This window comes from Gouania willdenowi, chromosome 22, assembly GCF_900634775.1.
Source record: "Gouania willdenowi chromosome 22, fGouWil2.1, whole genome shotgun sequence".
Lineage (NCBI taxonomy): Eukaryota > Metazoa > Chordata > Actinopteri > Blenniiformes > Gobiesocidae > Gouania > Gouania willdenowi.
In genome coordinates this window covers 29835551-29859011 of record NC_041065.1, presented here as the reverse complement: position 1 = coordinate 29859011, position 23461 = coordinate 29835551, and the positions used below count along the sequence as shown (strand labels likewise).

The 23461-nt window shown below is 36.6% G+C and overlaps 2 protein-coding genes across 5 annotated transcripts in view; one reads left to right on the top strand and one right to left on the bottom strand.

Moving 5' to 3' along the window:
* The first annotated feature begins 1088 nt into the window (after window positions 1-1088).
* Window positions 1089-14008, top strand: selenon (selenoprotein N). The gene is made up of 12 exons (XM_028438980.1): window positions 1089-1427; window positions 2825-2942; window positions 3020-3150; window positions 5586-5798; window positions 5877-6001; window positions 7066-7203; window positions 7295-7376; window positions 8759-8947; window positions 9593-9698; window positions 10769-10881; window positions 10954-11055; window positions 12432-14008. Exons 1-12 carry the CDS (start codon window positions 1263-1265, stop codon window positions 12597-12599), a joined length of 1650 nt encoding a protein of 549 aa, XP_028294781.1. The 5' UTR covers window positions 1089-1262; the 3' UTR covers window positions 12600-14008.
* A 1114-nt stretch (window positions 14009-15122) lies between these two features.
* The window catches only part of LOC114456910 (oxidation resistance protein 1), a 21829-nt gene continuing 13490 nt past the window's right edge, over window positions 15123-23461 (bottom strand). For 2 of the 4 annotated variants that reach the window (XM_028438976.1, XM_028438977.1), the window contains exons 11-16: window positions 21801-21993; window positions 19748-19864; window positions 18679-18831; window positions 18500-18595; window positions 16018-16091; window positions 15123-15928 (exon numbers count right to left, since the gene is read on the bottom strand). In XM_028438976.1, coding sequence (XP_028294777.1) covers window positions 15793-15928; window positions 16018-16091; window positions 18500-18595; window positions 18679-18831; window positions 19748-19864; window positions 21801-21993 — 769 coding nt within the window. In that variant the 3' untranslated portion in view covers window positions 15123-15792. The remainder of the gene's footprint in view (window positions 15929-16017; window positions 16092-18499; window positions 18596-18678; window positions 18832-19747; window positions 19865-21800; window positions 21994-23461) is intronic. The other 2 variants (XM_028438978.1, XM_028438979.1) reach the window with 1 other exon arrangement.

Below are 23461 nucleotides of genomic sequence, written 5' to 3'. Positions count from 1 at the left end.
ACAAAAAATGTACTCTTTACCCTACCTTTCAAAATAAAGCAGTGGGTGGTGAATAAACCTGGCTTCAATAGGATCAAACTGGCCCTTTAGTTTCTGCAGGAGGACGAGTGTCAAAGGTTAAGAATTTACAATAAACAAATGTTCATGACGTAGAATGCTTTCATTATTTTAGAGAAACCTGTGACTAATTATAACATTGACTTGCCTTTGTTGAAAAGCCTTTACTGTCACAGATGATGCAACTGTGGGGCCACATGCGGCCCTCTGTCTAATTTTGAGTGGCCTAAAAATCAAATGCAGAAAATGACAACAAAAAACCACATAAAATAACAGAAAAACACATAAGACGACAACAAAAAGTGACCACAATCACTCATTAAACACAAAATCACAAAATGACTCCAAAAACACACAAAATGTGAGAAATTTATACAAAAAAGACCACAGCAATACACACACAAAATCATGCAACCCTCCGATTTTGAAAAACACACAAATAGACCAAAAAAAATTTCCCAAAACAACACAAAGTGACCCCCAAAACACAAAATCACTAAATGGAATACACAAATTGACTTAGAAAATACATTAAACAAAAACACAAATAAGAGAAAGAATACAAAAGGTCAACATACATACACAAAATAACAGATAACCACACAAAACAACAAGAAAAACTAACAAAAAGAGAGAAAAAATTGCACAAAATGACTTAAAAAAACACACAAATAACTACAAAAATGCACAAAAATAACAAAAAAATAAATAAACTAACATCAGTATTAGTAAATACTTCAATAAATGTTCATATTTATTTAAAATAACATTTAACTACGATTTAATTTAGTTGTTTTTTTTTAAATTTCATTATAGAAATATTTTTAATTACAAATTAAAATGATTTCTGCAGCATCTAGTTTTCACATCTTTAAACACATTTTCCCATTTTGATATTATGTGATTACTTAAGTACTTAAGAAAAATAAATAAAATAAATACAACAATGCCTGTACGTGGAGTACGTTCCTAATCCGTGCTTTTATTTTGACACAGCCTACTGCAGCTCTTACTTTGTAGTTTGACGCGGTGGTAAACCTTCCATGTCCAACTGTAGCTGTGGGAAATAGGAAATGTGTTCCCGGACAGGGAGGACGAAGCTCCGCGGACAGATTCACCAAAGTGTCGGTAGATCCGTTCCATTTTAAGGAAAGCTTTTGGATCTTTTTGGAGCATGTCTTTAATCCACAGCAGTAGGTGAGAGGATGGGCGCAGACGTGGATAAAGGAGAGCCGACCGATGGGCATCGATCTCCGGACTCTCGGTCCTGGATCTCCCGGTGGTTTTGGACTCTGATGATGATCTGTTCGGTTCCTCTTTTCGCTTTTGGGGTCAAACGGTACCAGGACTCCCAGCTGCTCCATCTTCATGTGAGATCCACATTCTACATTAATATGGATTCATACAGTTTTAAAGTAGTTGTAATACATGTGTCTCACATCTGCAGCCATTCCCACCCCCAGGGGGGCTTTATTATGGGAGGGTGGGCTTTGATCCAGCTGGTAAAAGTCAACCCTTGTTTGAATAAGCACAGACTGGTTTGTTCTCACAGGGTCTTAAACGTTATTCTCTCTGCTTGGCACATCTGCTCAGAAAGAAAAGGAAAGAAAATGTCAATAAATAAAATACATGTTAACGTGGGGCTTTGTCATAAAACTGTGTCCTGCCCTAGATTTACTGGAGCATTAAAAACCTTTAAAGAATGAAGAACAGCAACAAAGATCAGTCTATTTTTATCACAGCGGGGGCCACAAAAATGTGATCGTCTGATCCAAGGGCCACATTTTTAACATTCATGTGTTAGCATTTATAAAAAGGAGTATTAAAAGGTTTTCTGTAATTTAGTCTGTGTTTCTGTCATTGTGTGTGTGTGTTTTTATTGTTGTTTTGTATGTTTATGATGTAAGTTTTTTTTTTTGTTTAATAAAACAAGTTTTGTGTTTTATCATTGTCTTCTTTTGAGTTTTTAAAATCAGTTTGTGTATTTTTGTTGTCGTTTTGTGTATTTTTGGAGTAATATGTGTTTTTGTTGTCATTTTGTATATTTTTTCTGCAATTTCATATTGATTTTTGAGTCAATTTGTGTGTTTTGTTGTCATTTTGCATGGTTAATGTTAATGTTACGTTAATGCCATGTGTTTTTGTTTCCATTTGGTGTATTTTTGTTGTTTTTGTATGGTTTTTAAAGTCTTTTTGTCTATCTTTGTTGTCATGTTGTGAGTTTTTGACGTAAATTTTTGTGTGTCCGTTACCATTATGTGTATTTCTGTTTTCTGTTTTTTGTTATCCTTCTGTGTGATTTGGTTGTCTTTGAAAAAAAAAATAAAAAATTGTGTAAGTCTTTTTGTCTTGTATTGTGTATTTTTGTTATTTTTGGTGACATATTGTGGTTTTTTGTTATATTTTTGTCTATTTTGGTGACATGTGTTTTTAAAGAAATGTGTTTTTATCCTTTTGCGTATTTTACTATTTTTGTTGTCATTTAGTATTTTTTTTCTGTACGTATGTGTGTTTTCTTTTTTTTTGAGTAATTTTGTCTATTTTTGTTATAATTTTTGTGTTTTTCAAGTCATTTTTTGTATTTTTGTTTGAATGTGTTTTTCGTTATCCTTTTGTGTGTGGACTCATTTTGTTGAAGTTTTGTGCATTTTTGGATTCATTTTGTGCATTTAACTTGGGGGCTGCACAAAATTAAATCGAGGGCTGCATGTGGCCCCCGACCCACCAGTTTCCTATATCTGGTCTAACCCACGTGTCCCTCCTACAGGAGGATAGTGTCCGGACTCTGGGTACGGAGGGTCTTTTCCTCTTCTCCTCCTTGGACACAAACCATGATCTTTTCCTCAGTCCAGAGGAATTTAAACCTGTTGTAGAGAAACTCACAGGTACTTTATATACATCTCTTATTTCACCCTCATTGTCCCACTTTGGTTGAACTCCTGATTGGTTTGTTCCGTGACAGGGATTTCCCCCCCTGTGGATGTGGAGGAGGAAGTTCTAATTGATCCCAATGGAGAGACGTTGACCCTGGAGGCCAAAATGCAGCCGCTGGTGCTCGACTCCATGACTAAAAGCAAAGATGGGTTCCTCGGGGTGAGAAAGAACTCGAAAAGTCTCCTTCACGTTACAGGCTGCTTCTTTTTCTACACACCAGCTCTGCATCATTAATACAGGGAGTAATAATATACATAATACAACACCTTTAAGTCTTAATGAACAGCCTTCAATCAATAGCTGGAAAAACAATCCTTCAAATCAAAAATAAAAGCAAACACCTAAAACGTACAATTTACGTAACATTTACAAAAATACACAGGATACTAGAAATACACAATATGGAAACAAAAACACAAACTTTACTCCAACAATACCCAAAATAGCAACAAAAAACAACATAAAATGACTTAAAATTCATACAAATTTACAGAAAAATATTCAAAATGATGACAAATTATAGTAATAGCAATTTTTTAAATACATTTTTTTGTTGTTTTGTGTATTTTTCTGTAATTTTGTATGAATTTTGAGTCATTTTTTTGTATTTTTGTTGTTTTTGGAGTTAATTTGTTTGTGTTTTTGTTTCCAAATGGCAACAAAAATACACAAAACAAGAACAAAATATACAAAATGACAGCAAAAAAAAAGAAAAAAAATTATATATATATATATATATAAAATAATTACTTTTTCTATTTAAGAAGATACAGGATGATGGTCAACCTGCTGGGCATTGCTGCCTAACGCACCTCCACCGGTGCTTCCCTTGCATGTGTGTTAATTTGAACACCTCCCTGGGCGTAAATGGGTCATCAGCTGGGGACCACCAGTCATAGATGTTTCGCTCCTTTAACCCCAGTACATCTCCTGGTGGCGGAGCGATGGCAGGGATCTCTCCCTCCAACCCCCTGCCAATGCACTAGGTGTTATCTGCCCCCCAACTCTTATGCTTCCTCCTCAGCCATAGCCAAAAGCTGCCCCTTTCCGCCTCCTCCGCCAGTTCTTTAATGGCTTTTCGACACCCTGCTCCTGTGCAACCCATATTGCGCAGCAGGCGAACCATTGAGGACCCAACGAAGCCCCTGCATCCCACTTCGACGGGGCCAGCCAGCCTCCTTTCAGTCTTCAACCAGGTCTGCGTACTTAGACCGCTTCTGCTCGTTGGCAGCCTCCATCCCCTCCTCCCAAAGAACAGTTAGCTCCACAAACATAATGGTCTTACGTGGCTCTGACCACATGACCAAGTCTGGCCGGAGCGATGTTTCTACTACCTCCCTGGGGAACTGGAGCTGCCTCCCCAGGTCGACCCTCATGGTCCACTCGCTGCCAGGTGTGATGACTTTTGACATACATCTCTGGCGAGGGGGATTGACATTTTCTCCGGCCCTTGCAAACAGGATGGGTTGTCTCGCTGGAGCCAAAGGACTGCCGTTAGCCTCCTGTTTGCATAACTCTGCCACCTCTGCCAACTTCCTCAACACCAGATCGTGTCGCCACCTGTAGTGGCCTTGGGACAACGCTATCTTGCAGCCCGACAGGATATGCTGGAGGCTTGCATTGCTGGTACTACAAAGGGGACAGGTCTCTTCAGCACTGAACCACTGGTGGAGGTTTCTGGGACATGGTAGGGTGACATAGGTGGATCTGATTAGGAAGCTGAGCCTGGCTTGGGGGATCTTCCACAGGTCAGACCATGACAAGGACCTGTCTGCGACGCTTTCCCATGACATCCAGCCTCCCTGCCGGCTTTGCGACACCGCTTTGATATTAAGGTGCTCCTGCTCGGTCCTCGTCACTTCTGCCACCACCATGGCTCTCCGCTCTTCCTTGGAGGCCTTTGACCAGAAGCGGGGGGTCTCACTCCTCCCAAGGCCTGCTCGTCCCTCCTGGACTCTGCCAACTACCTCGCGATGTTTCAGCCTGCTGATTGCCATGTCGACCTCTTCCTGGGCTTTCCACTTCCTCCCTGTTCGTATCTGGGAGCCAGTTGGTCAATGGATTCCCTCAGTTCCAGCACCATTCGAACCTTCTCTTGCCTGTAACCCAGGCCAATGGATCGCAGTGATAGTTGTAACGTATTCCTGCCGAAGAGGCCTACATCTGTTTTTAATAATTAAATTATAATAATATCAGCTCACTAAATCCTGTGTCAAACTCAAGGCCCGGGGACCAAATACGGTCCTTTTGAGCCTCCAGTCTGGCCCACAGGAAAAAAGTAAAAAACCAACTAATTCTGTTGTAGATATCTCATCCCCTCAAAACACCAATTGGATAAAACTCTACAATATTTGCAGGGCTCACAGTTTTCTCATGTTTATATCAAATGGTGGCTGTTATTTTAAATCTCAAGTAGTTGAAAGCACTTTCATTTTTTCCCAAATCCTGCAATTTTCCTTTAATTTAATCCACAAAAATTACCCAAGTTAAATGAAAATACTAAATGTGGAACTTTACGTGAAAATCCTGTAGATACTGACATCCATCCCTTACTGCTTGGATATTGTTCCACTGAATATGTGTCTGTCCTATAGGTGTCCCACGGTTCTCTGAGTGGTCTACGCTCGTGGAAAAGTCCAGCCGCTCCTTCCTCTTCATTCTCTGCTGGAGAGTTCAGAATGTTTCTTCCTCCTAAAAACAAAGGACAAGTGGGAGACACGTGGTGGTTGATTCCCAGTGAGCTCAACATCTTCACTGGTTTTCTGCCCAACAATCGTTACCATCCGCCCCCACCAAAGGGCAAAGAGGTATAGACCCTCGTATCTCACCCTGCTTAGGCTTTACACCGATGTCACATTTGGTTTTTTGGGACTTCCTCCTCACAGGTTCTCATTCACTCCTTGTTGAGCATGTTTCACACACGGCCCTTCATCAAGTCACGGTTCGCCCCCCAGGGCGCGGTCGCATGTATTCGCGCCATCAGCGACTTTTACTACGACGTCGTCTTCAGGTGAGGAGCATTTAGTACTTTAGATTATAAACGTTTTGGCTCTCGTACTGTACGTTGTATGGATTTTAATCTCTGTAATTTAGTACAAATGTGAATTACTTTGGTTGCATGTGTTTTTCTATTTGATGTGTTGATTATTATAAGTGTTCATTCGTACGGTTGCCGTCCGGACAACCCCCGGTGTTATTGGTACGGTTACCTAAGTACACGTACGTAGCGTCTTAGGGTTAGGTTTAGTCTAGTCTTGTCACGTGACCTAAACTGGCCAATGAGGGGCGCTGCGTACGGATAGAATGTCGATATATTGATACGGCAACCGTACGGATAGCCACTGCCTTGATTATTACAGTGGTTGTCAAAAACGTTTTTGGCTCTTATTCCTAAATCTAAGTAACATTTGCAACATTTTGCTCAGAATACTGTGAAAAATAACTATAAAACATAATGATGTAATGAACGAGTGATAAGACACTTTTTACAGAATCTAACTTTGTAAACAAGTGGAACGAAACAGTATTTAGTGCCTCCTGAATAGATTCATTTCTATATATTTTTTTGTTAATCATTTTCAGTCATCTCCCGCCAAACTGTTACTTTTGTTGACTAAAAACTTTAGTCATTGTTTTCGTCAAAATTTGCTGTTAAAATTAAAACTGCAAAATAAGTCAAATTTTAATACCAATTTTTTTTTTTTTTCAGCAGCTTTAGTTGCTCTTTAACCTGACAACTTTTTGATTCTTGAATATACAGTAGTATATAGTGTTATATTTGTACATTTCTATTATTATTTATTCGACTGTAATGTGTGCACTTGTATTTAATCCTTATTTAATCAACAGTCCTTTACTTAATTATGTACGTTCTTTCATTGTTTAGTGTTTATTCTCTTCATTTGTAATATGTAACAATTTCCCCCTGGGATAAATAAATTATTTCTGATTCTGATTCTGATAATTGAATTATCTCGCCAAAATAAAATTGTCCAACGGTTTTGGAATTGACATACTTTTGTATAAATACATGACAAATCTAAGCTGTGGTTAAAATCACTCGTTTGTTGTCAGAATTCACGCCGAATTCCAACTCAACGACGTCCCTGACTTTCCGTTCTGGTTCACCCCGGGACAATTCACCGGGAACGTCGTCCTCTCTAAAGACGCGTCTCACGTTCGCCACTTCCACCTCTACGTCCCCAACGACAGGTGATTGTCCAACACACTGCTGTCTCTTTGTGTGTGTGTGTGTGTGTGTGTGCGCGTGTGTTCAGTGATCAGGGTCATCTGTTGGCTGCAGGTCGTTGAATGTAGACATGGAATGGCTCTACGGAGCCAGTGAGAGCAGTAACATGGAGGTGGATATCGGATACCTGCCACAGGTAAGTCTCTCCTCAGCGCACACCAGCGTTAATCATGGAGTTCCACAAGGTTCAGTTTTGGGACCAATACTTTTTACATTAAATATGCTTCCTTTTTTTCCCACTGTTGCTAAATGATTGTTCATGTGAATCTTGTTGGGTTCTTTCTTTCTTACTATAGACTGTGACTTTGTTGTAATTTGCGCTATATGAATAAAGTTGAATTGAATTGAATTAAATAGCGCAAAAAGTTTTTACGCTTTCATGAGGAGGAATTTCAGACGTTTCGATATTGAGATGTGTCACAAAAGCGCCATGGAGCTGGGTTTCCATTGGAGATTTTTGCAAAATAAAGGCTATATTTTTAAATTGCGCTTTGAACGTGTTTCCATTGAGCGTTGTTTTGGGCTTGAGCCTTATGAAACATAAAAAAATCCTTAAAGTTTAGTAAATCAAGCAGTTATAAAGACGTAAACTAAATAGTAGAAATTAAAAATTAGGCAAATAAACAAAATAAAAAGATAAATGTACTCAAATAAAACATAATAACATGTTGAAAATAAAAACAAAACTATGGATAAAATCAGTTAGCCTAAAAATAATTGAAATAAACATGTAGTATAACTTCAACAGAAATTACAAAGGTGTAGAAAGTACTGATATATCCGACTCGTACTCAAGTAGAAGTACTGTTACTTGATTTTTAAATTGTACTCAAGGTACAAGTACAAGTAAGTCATACATAAAATACTCAAGTACTCATTTATTTTTGATAATAAATCTTGTTACGGTTCCCTTGCATACAGTAAACATGTCATGTCTAAACTTAAAAACAAAAAAGATCAAATCTTGCACTATTTGGAACTTAATTTATCTTCCGCAAAGGCATCTGTACAAAATAAAAGGTTTGTCAAAGTATACAATTCTTAAAAAAATGAAATGAAATAACACCAATAAATTTAATTCAAAATGAAAAAAATTCTCAGCCTCTAAAAATAGATACATTTATGAACTCTAAAACTGAGAAAATAACCTCCAATCAATGCTGTTTTTGTACGATACATTATGTTTAATCTGATTGGTTGGCTATGGTGTGATTTAATTGTTGTCTTGTCATTTCATTTTTTGTAGTTTCACAATGTCCGTTGATCATTTTAAAACAAAAAATAATAATTTACTCAGTAACGGTTGGGTGTAGAAATGTAACAAATTACTTTCCTTTTTTTTTAAAAAAAAAAAACGTACTTAAGTACAAGTATAATGTCTGATTTAGAAATATACTCAAAAAAGCACAAGTACACATAAAAGATACTCAATTACAGTAACGTGCGTACTTGTAATTTGTTACTTTTGTCTCTGAATGTCTTTATGTGGTTTTTCTGAGAGTTAAACTGTGTCCACAGTTGGAGCTTCAGTCCAAAGGTCCGTCCACTCCGTCTGTGATTGTGGACGAGGACGGAAACGTGATCGACAGCAGAGACGACAGCGCTGAACCCATTCAGTTCATCTTTGAGGAAATCCACTGGAGCTCAGAGATCAGTCGGGCGGATGCCGCTCGGCACATGGAGGTCACCTTTTACCCCTTTAAAAAGGTGGGTGCTCCATCACCCACTTCAATTTCTCCATACTTGTCACCAGACTGGCTTCACTGGTTACACCATATGCACAACTATAACATCACATTTCACTCTCGCTTTAAGATAATCAACTATTCCCCACCCCTTCCATTGTCCTACCCTGGCTCGCTCTTCCCTGTTCCCTTCCCCCTCTGCTTGGTGTAACGCTGCCCTCTCTTTTTCTATTCTTCCTTAAATAAAGTTTTTCTTGCCCTTCCTTAGGGAGGGCTGGTGATGGTCACAATTATGCAATAAAATAAATTCATTTATTTAATTGAAGATGCGACAAAAAATAAAAGAGAGAGAAGAAAAAATAGAAGAGGAAAAACAGAGAAGAAAGAAAGAAAGAAAAATAGATAAAAAGAGAAAAAAGAGGAAAAAATAAATAAAACAAAATAAAAAGGTGGACTACTTGAGTGACCACACCCACTTGGGGGTTTCCAATGGTTTTTTATTTATTTATTTTGAACAAACAAATAAAAAACTGGATGAAAAAACAAATCTCAACAGAAATCAAGTCAATTTAAAAAATAAAATAAAAATAAACACGTGGGCTACTTAAGTGACCACACCCACTTGGGGGTGTTCCCACTGGTTTATTGTAACCGTGCTCCTTCACAGGTTTCCTACTTACCTTTTTCCGAGGCCTTCGAGAGAGCGGAAGCAGAGAAGAAGCTGGTGCATTCTATTCTGCTGTGGGGGGCTTTGGATGACCAATCCTGCTGAGGTGAGACCATCAACACCCACGTCATTGAAAAGTTCGGTACAACCGCAGAAATACTGGTGGAAGATTCCACTCGACCATAGAAAACTTCAAAGGACAAGATCAAAGAGCAGACCCTTCCTAGGGAGAAAAAGATCAAATGAATTACTCACGTTACTGTAATTGAGTTGCTTTTATGGCTACTTGTACTTTTTTGAGTATATTTGTAAATCTGTAATTTTACTTGTACTTAAGTACATTTCAAAAGAAGTAATTTGTTACACCCAACCGTTACTGAGTAAATGATTTTTATTTTTTTTTATTTCCGTTTCATGGCCTCGTCATAAACATCAGCAGTTTATGAAGCCACATTGAACATAATCCATATGTTTTTAGTCGTGCCATTTCTGATCAAAGCCCAGCCACTTTCTTCGCTTTAGGTTGTGGTTTCTACCTATGATGTCGTTACCCAAATGGCACATTTGACGTTTTGTTCATATTGTTTGAAGAGTTCATAAATGTAGCGATACTTAAAGCCGGATAATTTTTTTTATTTTGAATTGAAATCATTGTTATTTTATTTAGAAATGAATTTCACATTTTGATAAATCTTTTATTCTATACAGATGACTGTCGAAAATAAATTAATTTGGTCTCTTATTTTTAAGTTTATACATGAGATATTTACTGTATGCAGGGGAACCGTGGCAAGATTTATTACCAAAAATAAACATGGCGGGTGAAAGTAACTAGTAACTTTTACTTTGAGTACTATTTAATAGAGCTACTTTTAACTTGTACTTGAGTATTTTATCTATGACTTAATTGTTCTTGTAGTTTAGTACAATTTCAATCAAGTAACAGTACTTCTACTTGAGTAGGATACATCAGTACTCTTTAAACCTCTGCTTATGGGACCCTGTAGCTGGCCTCCTTTGATGAGGGTGTCCAGTGTTAAACAGGCCTGAACACCCCCCCATTCAAAGGATAATCTGTTGATTTTATGATTTACTTTCTGAGGAGGAGCTTGTGTTCTTCAGTGTTTTAATTTGACCTGCTTTTTGTGTTTCTTTTGCATCTCTGCACATGTGTAGGTTCGGGGCGAACTCTCCGGGAGACGGTCCTGGAAAGTTCGCCCGTCCTGGCTCTGCTCAACCAGAGCTTCACCAGCAGCTGGTCTCTGGTCAAAGAGCTGGAGAACATGCAGGTAAGGAGTTAAAACTAAATCATGAAGGTTTGTGATGAATAATCTAATCTATCCAGTTTCTTTTCTCACCAGGCTGATGAGCAGAACCCTGTGTTGAGTGAGAAGGCCCGCCTGCATCTGGAAAACTACAATTTCCCCGTGGAGATGATGGTGGCACTGCCCAATGGAACCATTGTAAATATTTTTTCAACCATCTATTGTAATCCTTGTGAGAAAGGGCAACAATGTACATTATTTAATATTACATTATCACTATTGTTCTATAAACTCCTGGGTGTGCCTGTAGAATGTTGTGACCTAAAGATTTGACCCATATGAGTTATTTTAAATCATTCCTCTGGCCAATATTCAGCACTTGACAGTATCAACACCCCGAGCTGGGCTGCCCTCTTGAAATACCGACCATGTAAGTTGACGTACCGTCGTTGTCCAGGTCATGTGACCTGGACAATGCCTGGAGAACGTTTCACTTTATGGCAGTCACGTGACCACAGGCTCTGATATACTCATGGAGCTAAGGCTTTTGCTACTATATTTCACAAATGCGATGACCAGGGAACAGTGTGTGTAGTGGTGACAGAGGAGAGAGAGAGGTCTGATCATTTCTTTTAGGCTTATTCAAGAAGTTATCGCTTTAATTTGCCCGGATCAATTGAGGAAGTGTAGTACAGCCCTCCGCTGCAGCTGTCTGCACTGTTGCGGGAAGCAGCAGGAAAGGGGCTGCACAGATTGTGAAGGACGGAGGAGTTGTTGCTTGAAGTTGCTTAGAAAGTTCCAATTTTTTAACTTTGAGCGACGAGGTCGCGCTTGACCTAGTCCCTTAAATCACGTCGCTTGAGGGGGAATAACTTGAGGTTGCATCATTTATATTGATTTGAATGTACTCTAAACGCTTCGGTCACTTAAATCGTATTCTGTGTGAACGCACCTTCAGGCATTTCGCGCAAGCGACAGATTCCAACTTACATAAAACTTGTTTGCTTTTTAGCTTGAATCCAGGACCATTTTACATTCTGCTTGCAATGCATCATGGGGCGGTTGAGTATGCACACCGTGCATACTTAAAAAATGTCCCCATATATTATACATCTGGGTATTTCTCATGTACGTAATCATTTCATACTATCTAATGTGAACTCACTATGCATTTTGATGTCACACTATGAGTAGTACGTTAGGATGACATTTTGATATTGTCACTTAAAAATAATGTAGGCAACGAAAATTACGCCAAAAAAGTTTAGTCAACCAAATAAACACTAGTATATTAATCCGGATCCACTTGGAAAAATTCAATGGAATCTTATATAGTGTGAGTTTTAGCTTTGGTAAACGTTTTCACACTTAATTACACATCACATTCTTAGATGGAAGTAATTACTGGCATAAAGGTTTGAAATTCAATTTGAAATTATTTTCATTCATTCAAATATTTATTTAATTTTTACTTAAATATACAATTTTTGTTCAAATTTAAACATCATACTGTTTCCTGCATACTAAAGTTATTTGAATAACCAGTTTTAAAACTACTTCCTGTTTTTTTTTAGGTTCACCACATCAATGCCAATGTTTTCCTGGATCAGACGGCCATGAAACCAGAGGAGGAAGGAACCACGTTCAGCTTCTCTGGTGGTTTTGAGGATCCTTCAACGTCCACGTACATCAGCTTCTTAAAAGAAGGGCTGGAGAAAGCAAAGGATTACTGGGCACAATAAGACAATGACTTTCATTCCTCTGAATAATGAGATAGGACAAATGATGATAGGCGTTGGCAGCTGAATAGTATTTTTGGTGTTTTTTTGGTCTGCTGATATTTATTCAGACTCATTTAAGTCACATAAGCAGTATTTGCCTTGGTACATTATTCACAAAAAGCATTTTTTTTTAGCTAGAATTAAATACAAAAGCCTTCATTAATAGAATAGAATACATTATCCTGACAATGCACTCGAGTGCGAGCTCTATCCAAACAACACTGAGCTGTCCGTCCTGCTCCAGAGGAAGAACTTAGTGCGCTTTTCTTCAGTCGGATTTCAGCCGTTTATGAAGGCGGTGCCTGAAAATTCGCTCAGAGTCGGGTAGCGTTTGATGTTCCTGCTGAGGCTGACGAAGGAAACGCCCTTCCTCTGATTCCTGGGATTAAAGATAGAAACCGAACTGGAATATGTTGGAAAACTATGGATTTAGTTTGAATAGTTTAAGCCAGTGGTTCCCACATTTTTGCAGCTGCGTCCCTCCTTTGAAGAATGAAAAACTCTCAGTCCTATGACCTATAACACAATATGAAAAAAAGGAGAAAAAAGAAACGGAAGAGGGGGAAAAAAGAAAAAAAGGAAAGTGAGAATAAAACAAAAAGAGGAAAATAAAAAAAGGACCTTTTTTGAAAAAATAAAAATTTTGACTTTTCATTAAATCTCATTAAAACTATTAGTAACTAAAAATTTTAGAACTTTTATTAAAGCTCTTTATTAAAAAAAGCAAAGAAAAAAAACCTCTCAGGGCCCACACATTTGGCATCGCACATTTAAATTTTTTTTCTTATTAAAAATAAAGGTTAAAATGAATAATAAAAATGTGGAATATTCTTTTTCAAAGCTCATAAAAATGACTATTGATAACTAATAATTTTAGAATAGTAATAAAGCTCTTGATTAATAAATTGCAAAGAAAAATCTCAACATATATGTATTTTTTGTTAAGTAAGGTTTAAAAAAAAAAAGTGACCTTTTTTAATGTAGAATATTCTTCAAATGTCATAACATAATTTTAGAACAGCTCTTTATTAATATGCAAAGAAAAAATTATTTTTCAATCTCAATCCCCCAGTTTGGAACCACTGGTTTAATCCAAATATTAAATGATGTGACAACACCAAAGATTTCTTATGGACAGATTCAGATTACGAATTTAAATACTACATATCATCACCTTAATAAAGCTCCAATGTACAATAAATAAACACAAGTATTTATTTTTGCATCTGATTTTACTTTGTGTTATGCAACAAAGTGTTTGCTTTTAATTCTATTGTAATTTCTTTGTTAAATGGAAAAAACTAGTAACACTGTAACCCAACATTGTTAAGTTTTATGCAATGAAATAAAAGTGAAACTTTTTTGTAAACCAACGCACATTCCTGGCAACACACACACAGTTTATACTGTGCAGCTTTTTAATAACTGATCTAGATTGCTTAAGCATGTATCTAGAATAGAGACGTATACAGCTCAAACTGATACACATCGTTTGGAGGAATTGCACATTTTTAATGAGCCCAAATGTTAGAGATTAAATCAGCCTCTTGAGATTCAAAAGGAATAAACAAGATCTGATTGGATGAGCTTGTTCAGTGTAGAATTCGATCATTGGTTTCCATGACGAATGAGTTAAAACCAATAGAAATTAGCTTTAAGAAACACGACAGATGTACGCATAACATCTATTCACTGTTAAGACTTAACGCAACGTGTGTGAACAGGTAACTGTTACATGATTGTGGACACATGACTTACTCAACAGATCAACTGTATAAGGTTTAGCATAGATTTGATTTCAGTGATATCAACCATAGCTATTCTAGTAGTAGATAGTCTATACTAGTACATGTACTCAATTATGGTATACTATTGCATGAGTAGACTTCACTAGTGAAGTAAAAAGTGTCACTAGTAAGCATTAGATGGTAGTAAGGGGGAGGGGAAAGAAAATACAGGCTTGCCATTGGCTTTCAAAAGTATTGCAACCAATCATGGAGCTGGATTTGGTTCTGGTCCCTCCTACTTTATTTGCATTAGGTCTACTAGTGAATATTTTGGCTTTACTAGTACTACGAGTAGACTAGAAACATTCTACTTGTACTACTAATGAGTGTACTAGTAAAAAAAAAAAAAATGTTTCACGAGTAAAGGGTTTTGGCGCACTAGTGCGAGTAAACTTTACTAGTAAATCAAAATATTTTCTTAGAACAGGGGTTCACCACAGGTCTCGCCCTGGGACCCACATTTTGCCACAGTCATTAAATCGCAACCCACTTTTCCTTCAAAGTCAACCAACCAAATTTAGTTAAAAAAAAAAAAAAAAAAAAAAAAAAAAATCTATATCCAGTATATGATCTTTTTTTAAAGCATAAATGTATATATTTTCCTGTGCAAACATGCACTTCACAGCATGCCTGTCAAAAGAAGTTTCTTTCAAAATAAAAGACAAGTCCAACATGAGAGAAAAATTATTTATTCATTTTTTTTTTTACCAGCTGTCCACAACCCACTTTTGGGTCCCGACCCACCAGTTGAAAATTGCTGCTCTAGTGTCTAAGTACACTTTACTAGTGAAGCAAGAAATTTTACTAGTAATACTAGTAGACTGAAAAATGTCCACTAGTCTTACTATTTAGCCTTATATGCTAAAAAGGGGGCGGAGAAACAAATTCTGGCTTGCCATTGTCTCACAAATATTACAACCAATCAGGGAGCTGGATTTGCTTCATTAGTTAACAGTATTCGCACACTAGTAAACCTAGTAGAGTTTAACTCTGGTTGATATTAATTCTCAAGCAGCTTTCCATAGATGTTTACACACTAATGTATGACGAACAATAAAAAGTGCAGATTCACATGAAAAGTGCAGTTTTTTTGAAACTTTTCGGATCAGAATCCAAAGAATTCCATTTGGTACCAGTTCAGCAGAACACGTCGCTCACGCTGCCAAACAAACACACAGGAATGAGTCGACCACAGTGCATTCTTCCACCGACCACAGCAGTGAGCTCAACAACACAGTTCTGTCCGTCCCACAGCGCCGAATCCCATGCAGATTGTAGTTTTATAATGATATTATCATAACTGGAGGAGAGGTGCTAGGTGTTTTTGTTCTTTACTTTGTGATAAATGCAGTGAGAGGCGTCTCATCTCAGCTGAATGTCCACACTTCCATCTCCATAACCCGGAAATCGTCTGTTTCTGAGAGGCAGCAGTTATTAAAGGTGTAGCAGGGGCTGCTGCGACCCAGATACAGATTCTCATCCACCCACAGACCAAAGTGACCACTGGAGGAGACACAGGTAGCGGTTAGCAAACAATACACCTTTAAAATACATTATTTGGTATATGTAGCGAGTTCAAAATAACGCATTACCTGCCGCCGCCGATAGCAAAGCAGTCCAAGTCACCCTTGATAAAAAAGGAGTTTTCTCCAGTCCATTTGAAAGACTATAAAAAAACGTCAAACCATTACCACAGGATTGACATTAAAACACCGTTGCACTCCTAGTCAATGTGCATGTCCAAAAATAAATTATTATTTATATGTGTTTTTATGTATAGACTAGAAAGATTCTTTTTTTTTTTTTTAACCCCGTTTGTATTGTGGCAAAGCACATTTATGTTATTTGTAGAGCACATGTGTCAAACTCAAGGCCCAGGGGACAAATCCGGCCCTTTGAAGCATCAAATTTGGCCCACTCGAGAAAATCAAAATGATAGATACCATTTAATTTGTAGATAAAATACAAGAAGACAGTCATCAACATCCCCCGTCAGACTATTTGTCATTATAAATCACAACCTTTACCTAAATATCCTAAATCTAAGAACTTAGATGTATACGTAAGAAAAACATCATCATATCAGAATATAAAATTACTGTCTATCTTATACGGTTTGTAAAAAAAGTTGTCCCCTTTGAAGATACCTAAAACAGTTAAAAAGAAAAACGAACAAGGGCAATAACTCCGGGAAAAATATTTGCCCACTCCTCATTTTCAAACTCTATCAAGGTATTGATACCCTGAAGCCACACACAGAATGTGGTTATCCTATCTTAAACAGTTTTTGAGAAAAGCTGTCAGAGTAAAAAAAAAAATGGAACAAGGGCAAAAAGTCTGGAAAAAATAATTGCGTGCTGCTCATTTTCGAACTCCATCAAGGTATTGATACCCTGAAGCCACACACCAAAGTTGGTTATCCTATCTTAAAGGTATAGAGGACGATTTTCCAGAAGTTTAGAAAAAAAAAAAAAAAAAAAACATCCTCTGCACATGCGCAATGCTCTACCTGCTCAAGACAGAACGTGTGCAAGAGCGTGCACGAGCCTAGTTCTCCTCGTGCACAGCTCTGTTTACAAGTTGGAGTCAGCATCGGTCATACAAGATTAGCTTCCAAAAGAAGATTTGCACTTTTCTCACTATGTCAGACTCGCCAGCGGTAAGTGAAAATCCATTTTCAAATGACACGGTGCGCACCGGGCACAAGCACGAATGACGGCCATATCATCAGAATGATTGACACATAACAGGGCCAATAGTCTTGACGATCCACCCGGAATTTGAAGCTAAAACAACATCGTCCACAATACCTTTAAACAGTTTCTGAGAAAAACTGCCCCCTTTAACCCGGACGGACGGACGAAGCTCAACCTATATCCTCTTTCCACTTTGTGGCGAGGGATAAAAATGCAAGTAGAGCACTCGGAGAGCGCAGACCTCCACCTCGTATCTCATTTCCACCTATATTGTGATTTAAAGAGTACAGCATGCACTTCCCTACCACTACTACATTACCCATAAGCCACCGCGCTTAAAGGAGCAGGCACATCCACCCACGAGTGGCATTTTCTCATTCTTGCTAATCCAGAACATCACCAAGATTGAATCACCAATTTCATCCAAATTTGTTCATAACATTTCAAATTATCTTGCTGACAAACAGAGAGACAAACGCAGGGTAAAACATAACCTTCCTCTCTGCGCTTCTTGCTTGGCGGAGGTAATTATAATCCACAATATTTGTAGAGCTCAGTTTTTCATTTCTTATATCACATAACAGTTATTTTTCATCTCAAATTGTTTAAAGAACTCTCAATTTTTCCAAATTCTGACAGATTTTCTTCAAATTATTGCACAAAACATCCCTGAATTCCCAAAATCAGGGAAATTTAAGTTAAGATCCTGCAGTGAATGATATACTTTATCATTTATATGAAAGTGCAAACCAGGGCACAATAATTTTTAAATCTGTGGCCCACTTAAGACGGTATAGCACATTTTATATGCAAGGCTTGTTAGAGCCCGATATGTAACAATGACCCCAAATGTAATAACAGGAGAAAATCAGCATCTTGTTACATTTTTGACCAAATAGTCTAATAATTTTATTACATCATAGAGTGAGTCAATGATTAATGGAATATTTACTTATTTATATTGCTTCAATGTAGAGAGTAGTATCATACACAAATGCGTGCATGTGTATACAACATATACACACGCATGTGTATCTATATACATTTTAATAAAGCATTTAACAGAACCTTGACATTTTTGCCAACAGTTTTTTCTTTTCATACTAATATATATATATATATATATATATATATATATATATATATATATATATATATATATATATATATATATATATATATATATATATATATATATATATATATATATATATATATATAAATTACCAATACAATCATTTAATCGTCAATAAAATTATAAAAACTCCCTTTTAGTTTTAAAACTTTTTTAGATTAAAAAAAAAAAAAACCCACATTAAAGGCTGACTTTGTTCCACTAAAAGTTGATGTTAAATATTGTGGTTATTATAAGACTTGCCTTAAAGCGAGGGTGTAACATGAAAAGAAATGTTTCTCCTGTTCCGTAGAAAGTCTCACTGGGCCTCAGAGGGTGTGAGAGGAACGCGCCAAACATCTGATGGAAAAAAACGTCTTTACAGGACAGTTTAACAATTTAAATAATAGGAAAAAAACTAAACAAGTACATTGTGACCAAACCTCATCATGTGCGTCCTTAATAATGATGAGAATAGGAGATTCTGTTGAACTGAGATGTCTGTATAGAGACTTGAGGCTGGAGCCGTGGCGTGACACGCTGTAAGCGAGCTGCCACGTGAGGCCGATTGTCCTGGCAGGAAGTTCTTTACACAGCTGCACAAAAAGAAAGGAGAAAATGATGGATAGGTTAAAGAGTGCATGTTTGACGGGCAACATTTTGAGCAAAATTCGAGTGGTTCCCAAAGTAAAACTCACAAAATTACTCAGAAAATACACAAAATGACAATAAAAACACAACAGACAACTTAGATAATCAAAATTACTTCAAAAAAAACACACAAAGCATCAAACACACAAAATGAAAACAAATATACAATAAATGAGAACATAGACAAGACAAAAATATTAAAAATGACTTTAAAGACACACAAAACAACAACAAACGTACAAAAAAGAAATATACAAATGAACATAAACACACAAAATGACAACAAAAATACACAAACACATGCAATGAGAAATAATATACAAACAACAACCCAATGCCCAAAACTACTCAACTCACCAAAAAAAAAAAAAAACCCCACACAAACCTTTATTCTGTACTGAATTAATGCTCAGATTGGTCATTACTTTAATGTTAATCTGATATATTATAATATATTTATTTAACGTACAGGCGAACCTTTTCCTAGTTAATCATTCAAAGTCATTCACTGTATTTTATTTGTTCTTTAACAGAAAATCTGCAATGATTTGCAAAATATACAGCAGAAAAAACAAATTAAATGCCATGTATCAAAAGCAAAAAAAAAACAAAAAACGATTTCATAAACTACACAGCTTTGTCATTTAGATTTGAACTACAAACATTGTATCAATCGAACTATTAAGGTTTTTAATATTATTGACCAAAAAAAACCAAAGTTGAGTGTGATACTCTTTGTTGTCAATTTATCCTCTCTTGACTTTTAATGATAAATCAACAGCTTTAGTACAATAAACAATTGTTTACAGGAAACAAACGTTCCACTTCAATGCAAATCATTAACAAAGTTACTTCACTTGCCTCTCGGACGTGCGAAGCTTCCAGAATCTGACTTCTCTCTAAAATATCATGAAGTCCTTCAGGTTCTCTGCCCAAAAACAGAGTCGGCTTGTCCTGATTTTCTTCCATCAAAACCATCTGAAAAATAAAAATAAAAAACAGTCGTTTATGCCCAACCAGTTAAATTTTTAACATTGCATTCTATAGTAGTAGTGGTTAATATATATATATAAATATATATATACACAAGTAACCTAAATTATAAATGTAACAAGAGCCCTCAGAGAGCACAAGGTTTTTCATGCTGCATGTTTATATTTTTCTTTTGTGTATTTCTGTGGTCATTTTGTATATGTACCTGTATTTTAATGTCATTTTTGTATTTTTTCCTCTATTTTCCAATTATTGTGTAAATTTAGTCATCTTTTGTGTTTTTTCTTTTAAGTCATTTTATGTAGATTTGCTGTTTTGTATTTGTTTCTGTTATTTGATTGTGTTCTTGGAGTCATTTTGTGTATTTTTGTTGGTAATTTTATATATTTTTTATCCTAATTTCTGTTACCTGTATTTTTCTCTAATTTGTGTAAATCTTCTCATCTCGTGTGTTTTTAAAGTAATTTTATGTTTATTTGCTGTTTTGTTTTTGTTTCTGTTATTTTTTTTGAGCTTGTGTGTGTAATTTTGTTGTCGTTTTGTGTTTTTGGAGTAATTCTAGTGTATTTTTCTGTCAATTTGTATATTTTGTCGTCATTTTGTATTTTTTCCCCCCACTCGTTTAAAGTATTTGTTGTTTTTTGTATATTTTCTTAGTTTGGTGATATATGTATTTTAGGCTGTAATTTAGCTTTGAAGCCTATTTGTTTTTTGCACATAAAACAAAACGTTGCACCCATACATAGATTTACCAAACACAAGCCTATAAACCTCCATGATTTACCCAGAAGATGGCATCAGCTTAAGGCTCTCTCCTTTTACCTGATCAGTGATCATAGTTCCATGATCATTCACACTTTAATTTAGGCTTAGAACAAATTTATATCCTCATTAATAATCATACAGTAGGTCACAATGCATGGGCACCACTTTTTGTTCTTAAATTGCGATGAAATGCTCAATCTAAATCCAATCCGGGTGAAACTGTGGGTTTTTTGATATTTGAAATTAATCCAGAATCAGTGTTTTGACTGGATTATTATGGAATATTCCGTGACGAAAGATCCATGTTTGGTTTAAATGTTGACAAAATCCGTTAACATAAATGGACGCTGGTGAAAATATAACCTCCTTGGCAGGAGTAATAACTAGCGGTGGGACTTTGTAAATAAAAGATAATCCTTTATTCATCTCGCAATGGAGAAATTTACAGTGTTACAGCAGCAAAACATGATAACAGAAGAAAGTAACTCAGTCTAAAATTAGATCAAAATATAAAAGTTAGAAAAGAGCCAGTAACAACAACAACATAAGTCTGTACACACTGTATGAATACAGTGCATATAAGGATGGACATGTTATTGCACAAGTGGCCCCATAAATTTGTATTACTGCAATGCAATAATAATCGCATAAGAATATTTCCAATTTAAATAGATTTTGGTTTATGACTGAATGAAAACAATAAATGAGCTTAAACAGCATCATAGTGTTTATTATTATTTTGTTGAGTGCTAACGTAATGTGCCATATAATATAAAACTATTATGATCGCATTGTTCACAAAGCACAAACTTAAAAATTTAAGTATGTTCTATTCATGCTTTTCAGTATTTTTTGGTTTTTGTTTTTAACTTTCTAAAACAAATGTGTTTTTGGGGAATTAAAATGAAAAAAAAAAATAGAAAAAAAAAGCACTTAGTGCAGAACAAACAGTTGAAATGAAATCAACAGAGCAACCGATGAAGCTGATGAATTGGAACATGTTAAAGTCCCAGCCCTAGTAATAACACATCTTTGAACGCTGCATACCTAGTGATGTCACAGTGGTTAAACATCACTGCTTTACACTTTTGTCTGTAATCTCACTTAAAACCAACAAAAAGCTCTATTCTCTGTGTATTGTGTCATTTCTACTCACCTCCCAGTCGTCGCCTGAACCGCAGCGCCTCTGCAAACTCTCTGCTTCAACCTCCTCCCCTTCTTCTTCTTCTTTATCTTCAATGACCACAAACTCTTCATCCACCTCCCCCTCCCCCTCCTCTTCCTCCCCTTCTTCAACGATACACAAATCAGGTCGCCGTGGCTGCAGGTAAGCGTACAGCTCGTCAGTGCTGCGTGGGGAGGAGAAAAAAGAAAAACTCAGAAAGACAACGACGATGACAGCTGAGTCAACACACACACACACACACACACAGAGAGAGAGAGAGCGAGAGAGAAATGACCACGAGCAGGTTGAGTCAATGATCGCCGAGTCACTGGTTTAACAAGGCCGTCCCAGTTCTCCCATTACTGAGGTACAATCAAATAAATTACTGTTTTTAATACATATATATTTCTCCAGTCTGTCATTGCCCGATCCCATTAGATCTCTGAAGCTAAGCAGGTCTAAGCCTGGTTAGTAGGTGGATGGAGACCACTGAGAATTCCATTTGCCACAGTGGGGGACAGTCACCCCAGTGGTATCTGTCATTGTGTCCTTGGGCAAGGCACTTCACCCACATTGCCTGGTATGAATGTAGTGTGTGAGTGAGTGTTGGTGGTGGTCAGAAGGGCCGATGGCACACTTTGGCAGCCTTGCTTTACTGCCACTAAGTGTGGCGTGAAAGAATAATCCCTTAATTCTGTAAAGCGACTTTGAGTGTCCAAAAAAGCGCTATATAAATTGATGAAAATGTATGCATTATATATATAGTCAACATTCACTTCCTGAAGCTCAAATTTAAGATTTTTAACTTTGACATCATTCAGTGAGTTAAAGGGAAACCGGATGGTGTAAATCACACTTGTCAAACTCGAGGGCCGGGGGCCAAATCCGGCCCTTTAGACCAGTGTTGTCCAACTTTTCTGGCTCAAGAACCCTTTTTCTCTCATTTCTGATTCCAAGTACCTCCTTTGTCCGACTACAACATTTTACTTAGGAAACGATTTAAAATCAACTACAAATCATAATGATGGAACGAACGAGTGATAACACATTTTAAAGAATCTCATTTTGTAAATGAGTGGGGAAAAAAATAAAATAAAAATTAAACAAGTTTACGCAAGCCTAGTTTTCCTGGTACTTATATCACATGATTGCTGTGATTTCTAATGTTACCTGTTAAAAACTCAAAATTCTTAAAAAAAGATTACATTTTCCTCAAAATATTACATAATAAAACCCTTAATTAAATATAAATTGAAAAAAATGTAAGGTAAAGATGCTGTTGGGACTGATATTTATCACTTATTGCGTGGATATGGTCAGTATCTTACATATTTTGTATTTAATGCATACGTAGAAGTGCAAACTAGGGCACAATAATGTTGAAATGACTCGTTTTCCCACATTAAATCTGTGGCCCACTTGAAATCAAACTGCTACGTATTGAACTAAAATGAGTTTGACATCCCTGAGTTAAAGTGTAGCCGTATGGTGTTTACTGAGTGTTATCACTCATTTACCTAAAGTAGAAACAGGACCTTAAACTAACCTCTGGTATTGAATCATTGCTAAAAAGAAATCATCAGTGATGCATTGTCGTCACTAGATGTTGGATAGTTTCCTCTGTCCAGTATCTATTGGGCATTAAATTGCTT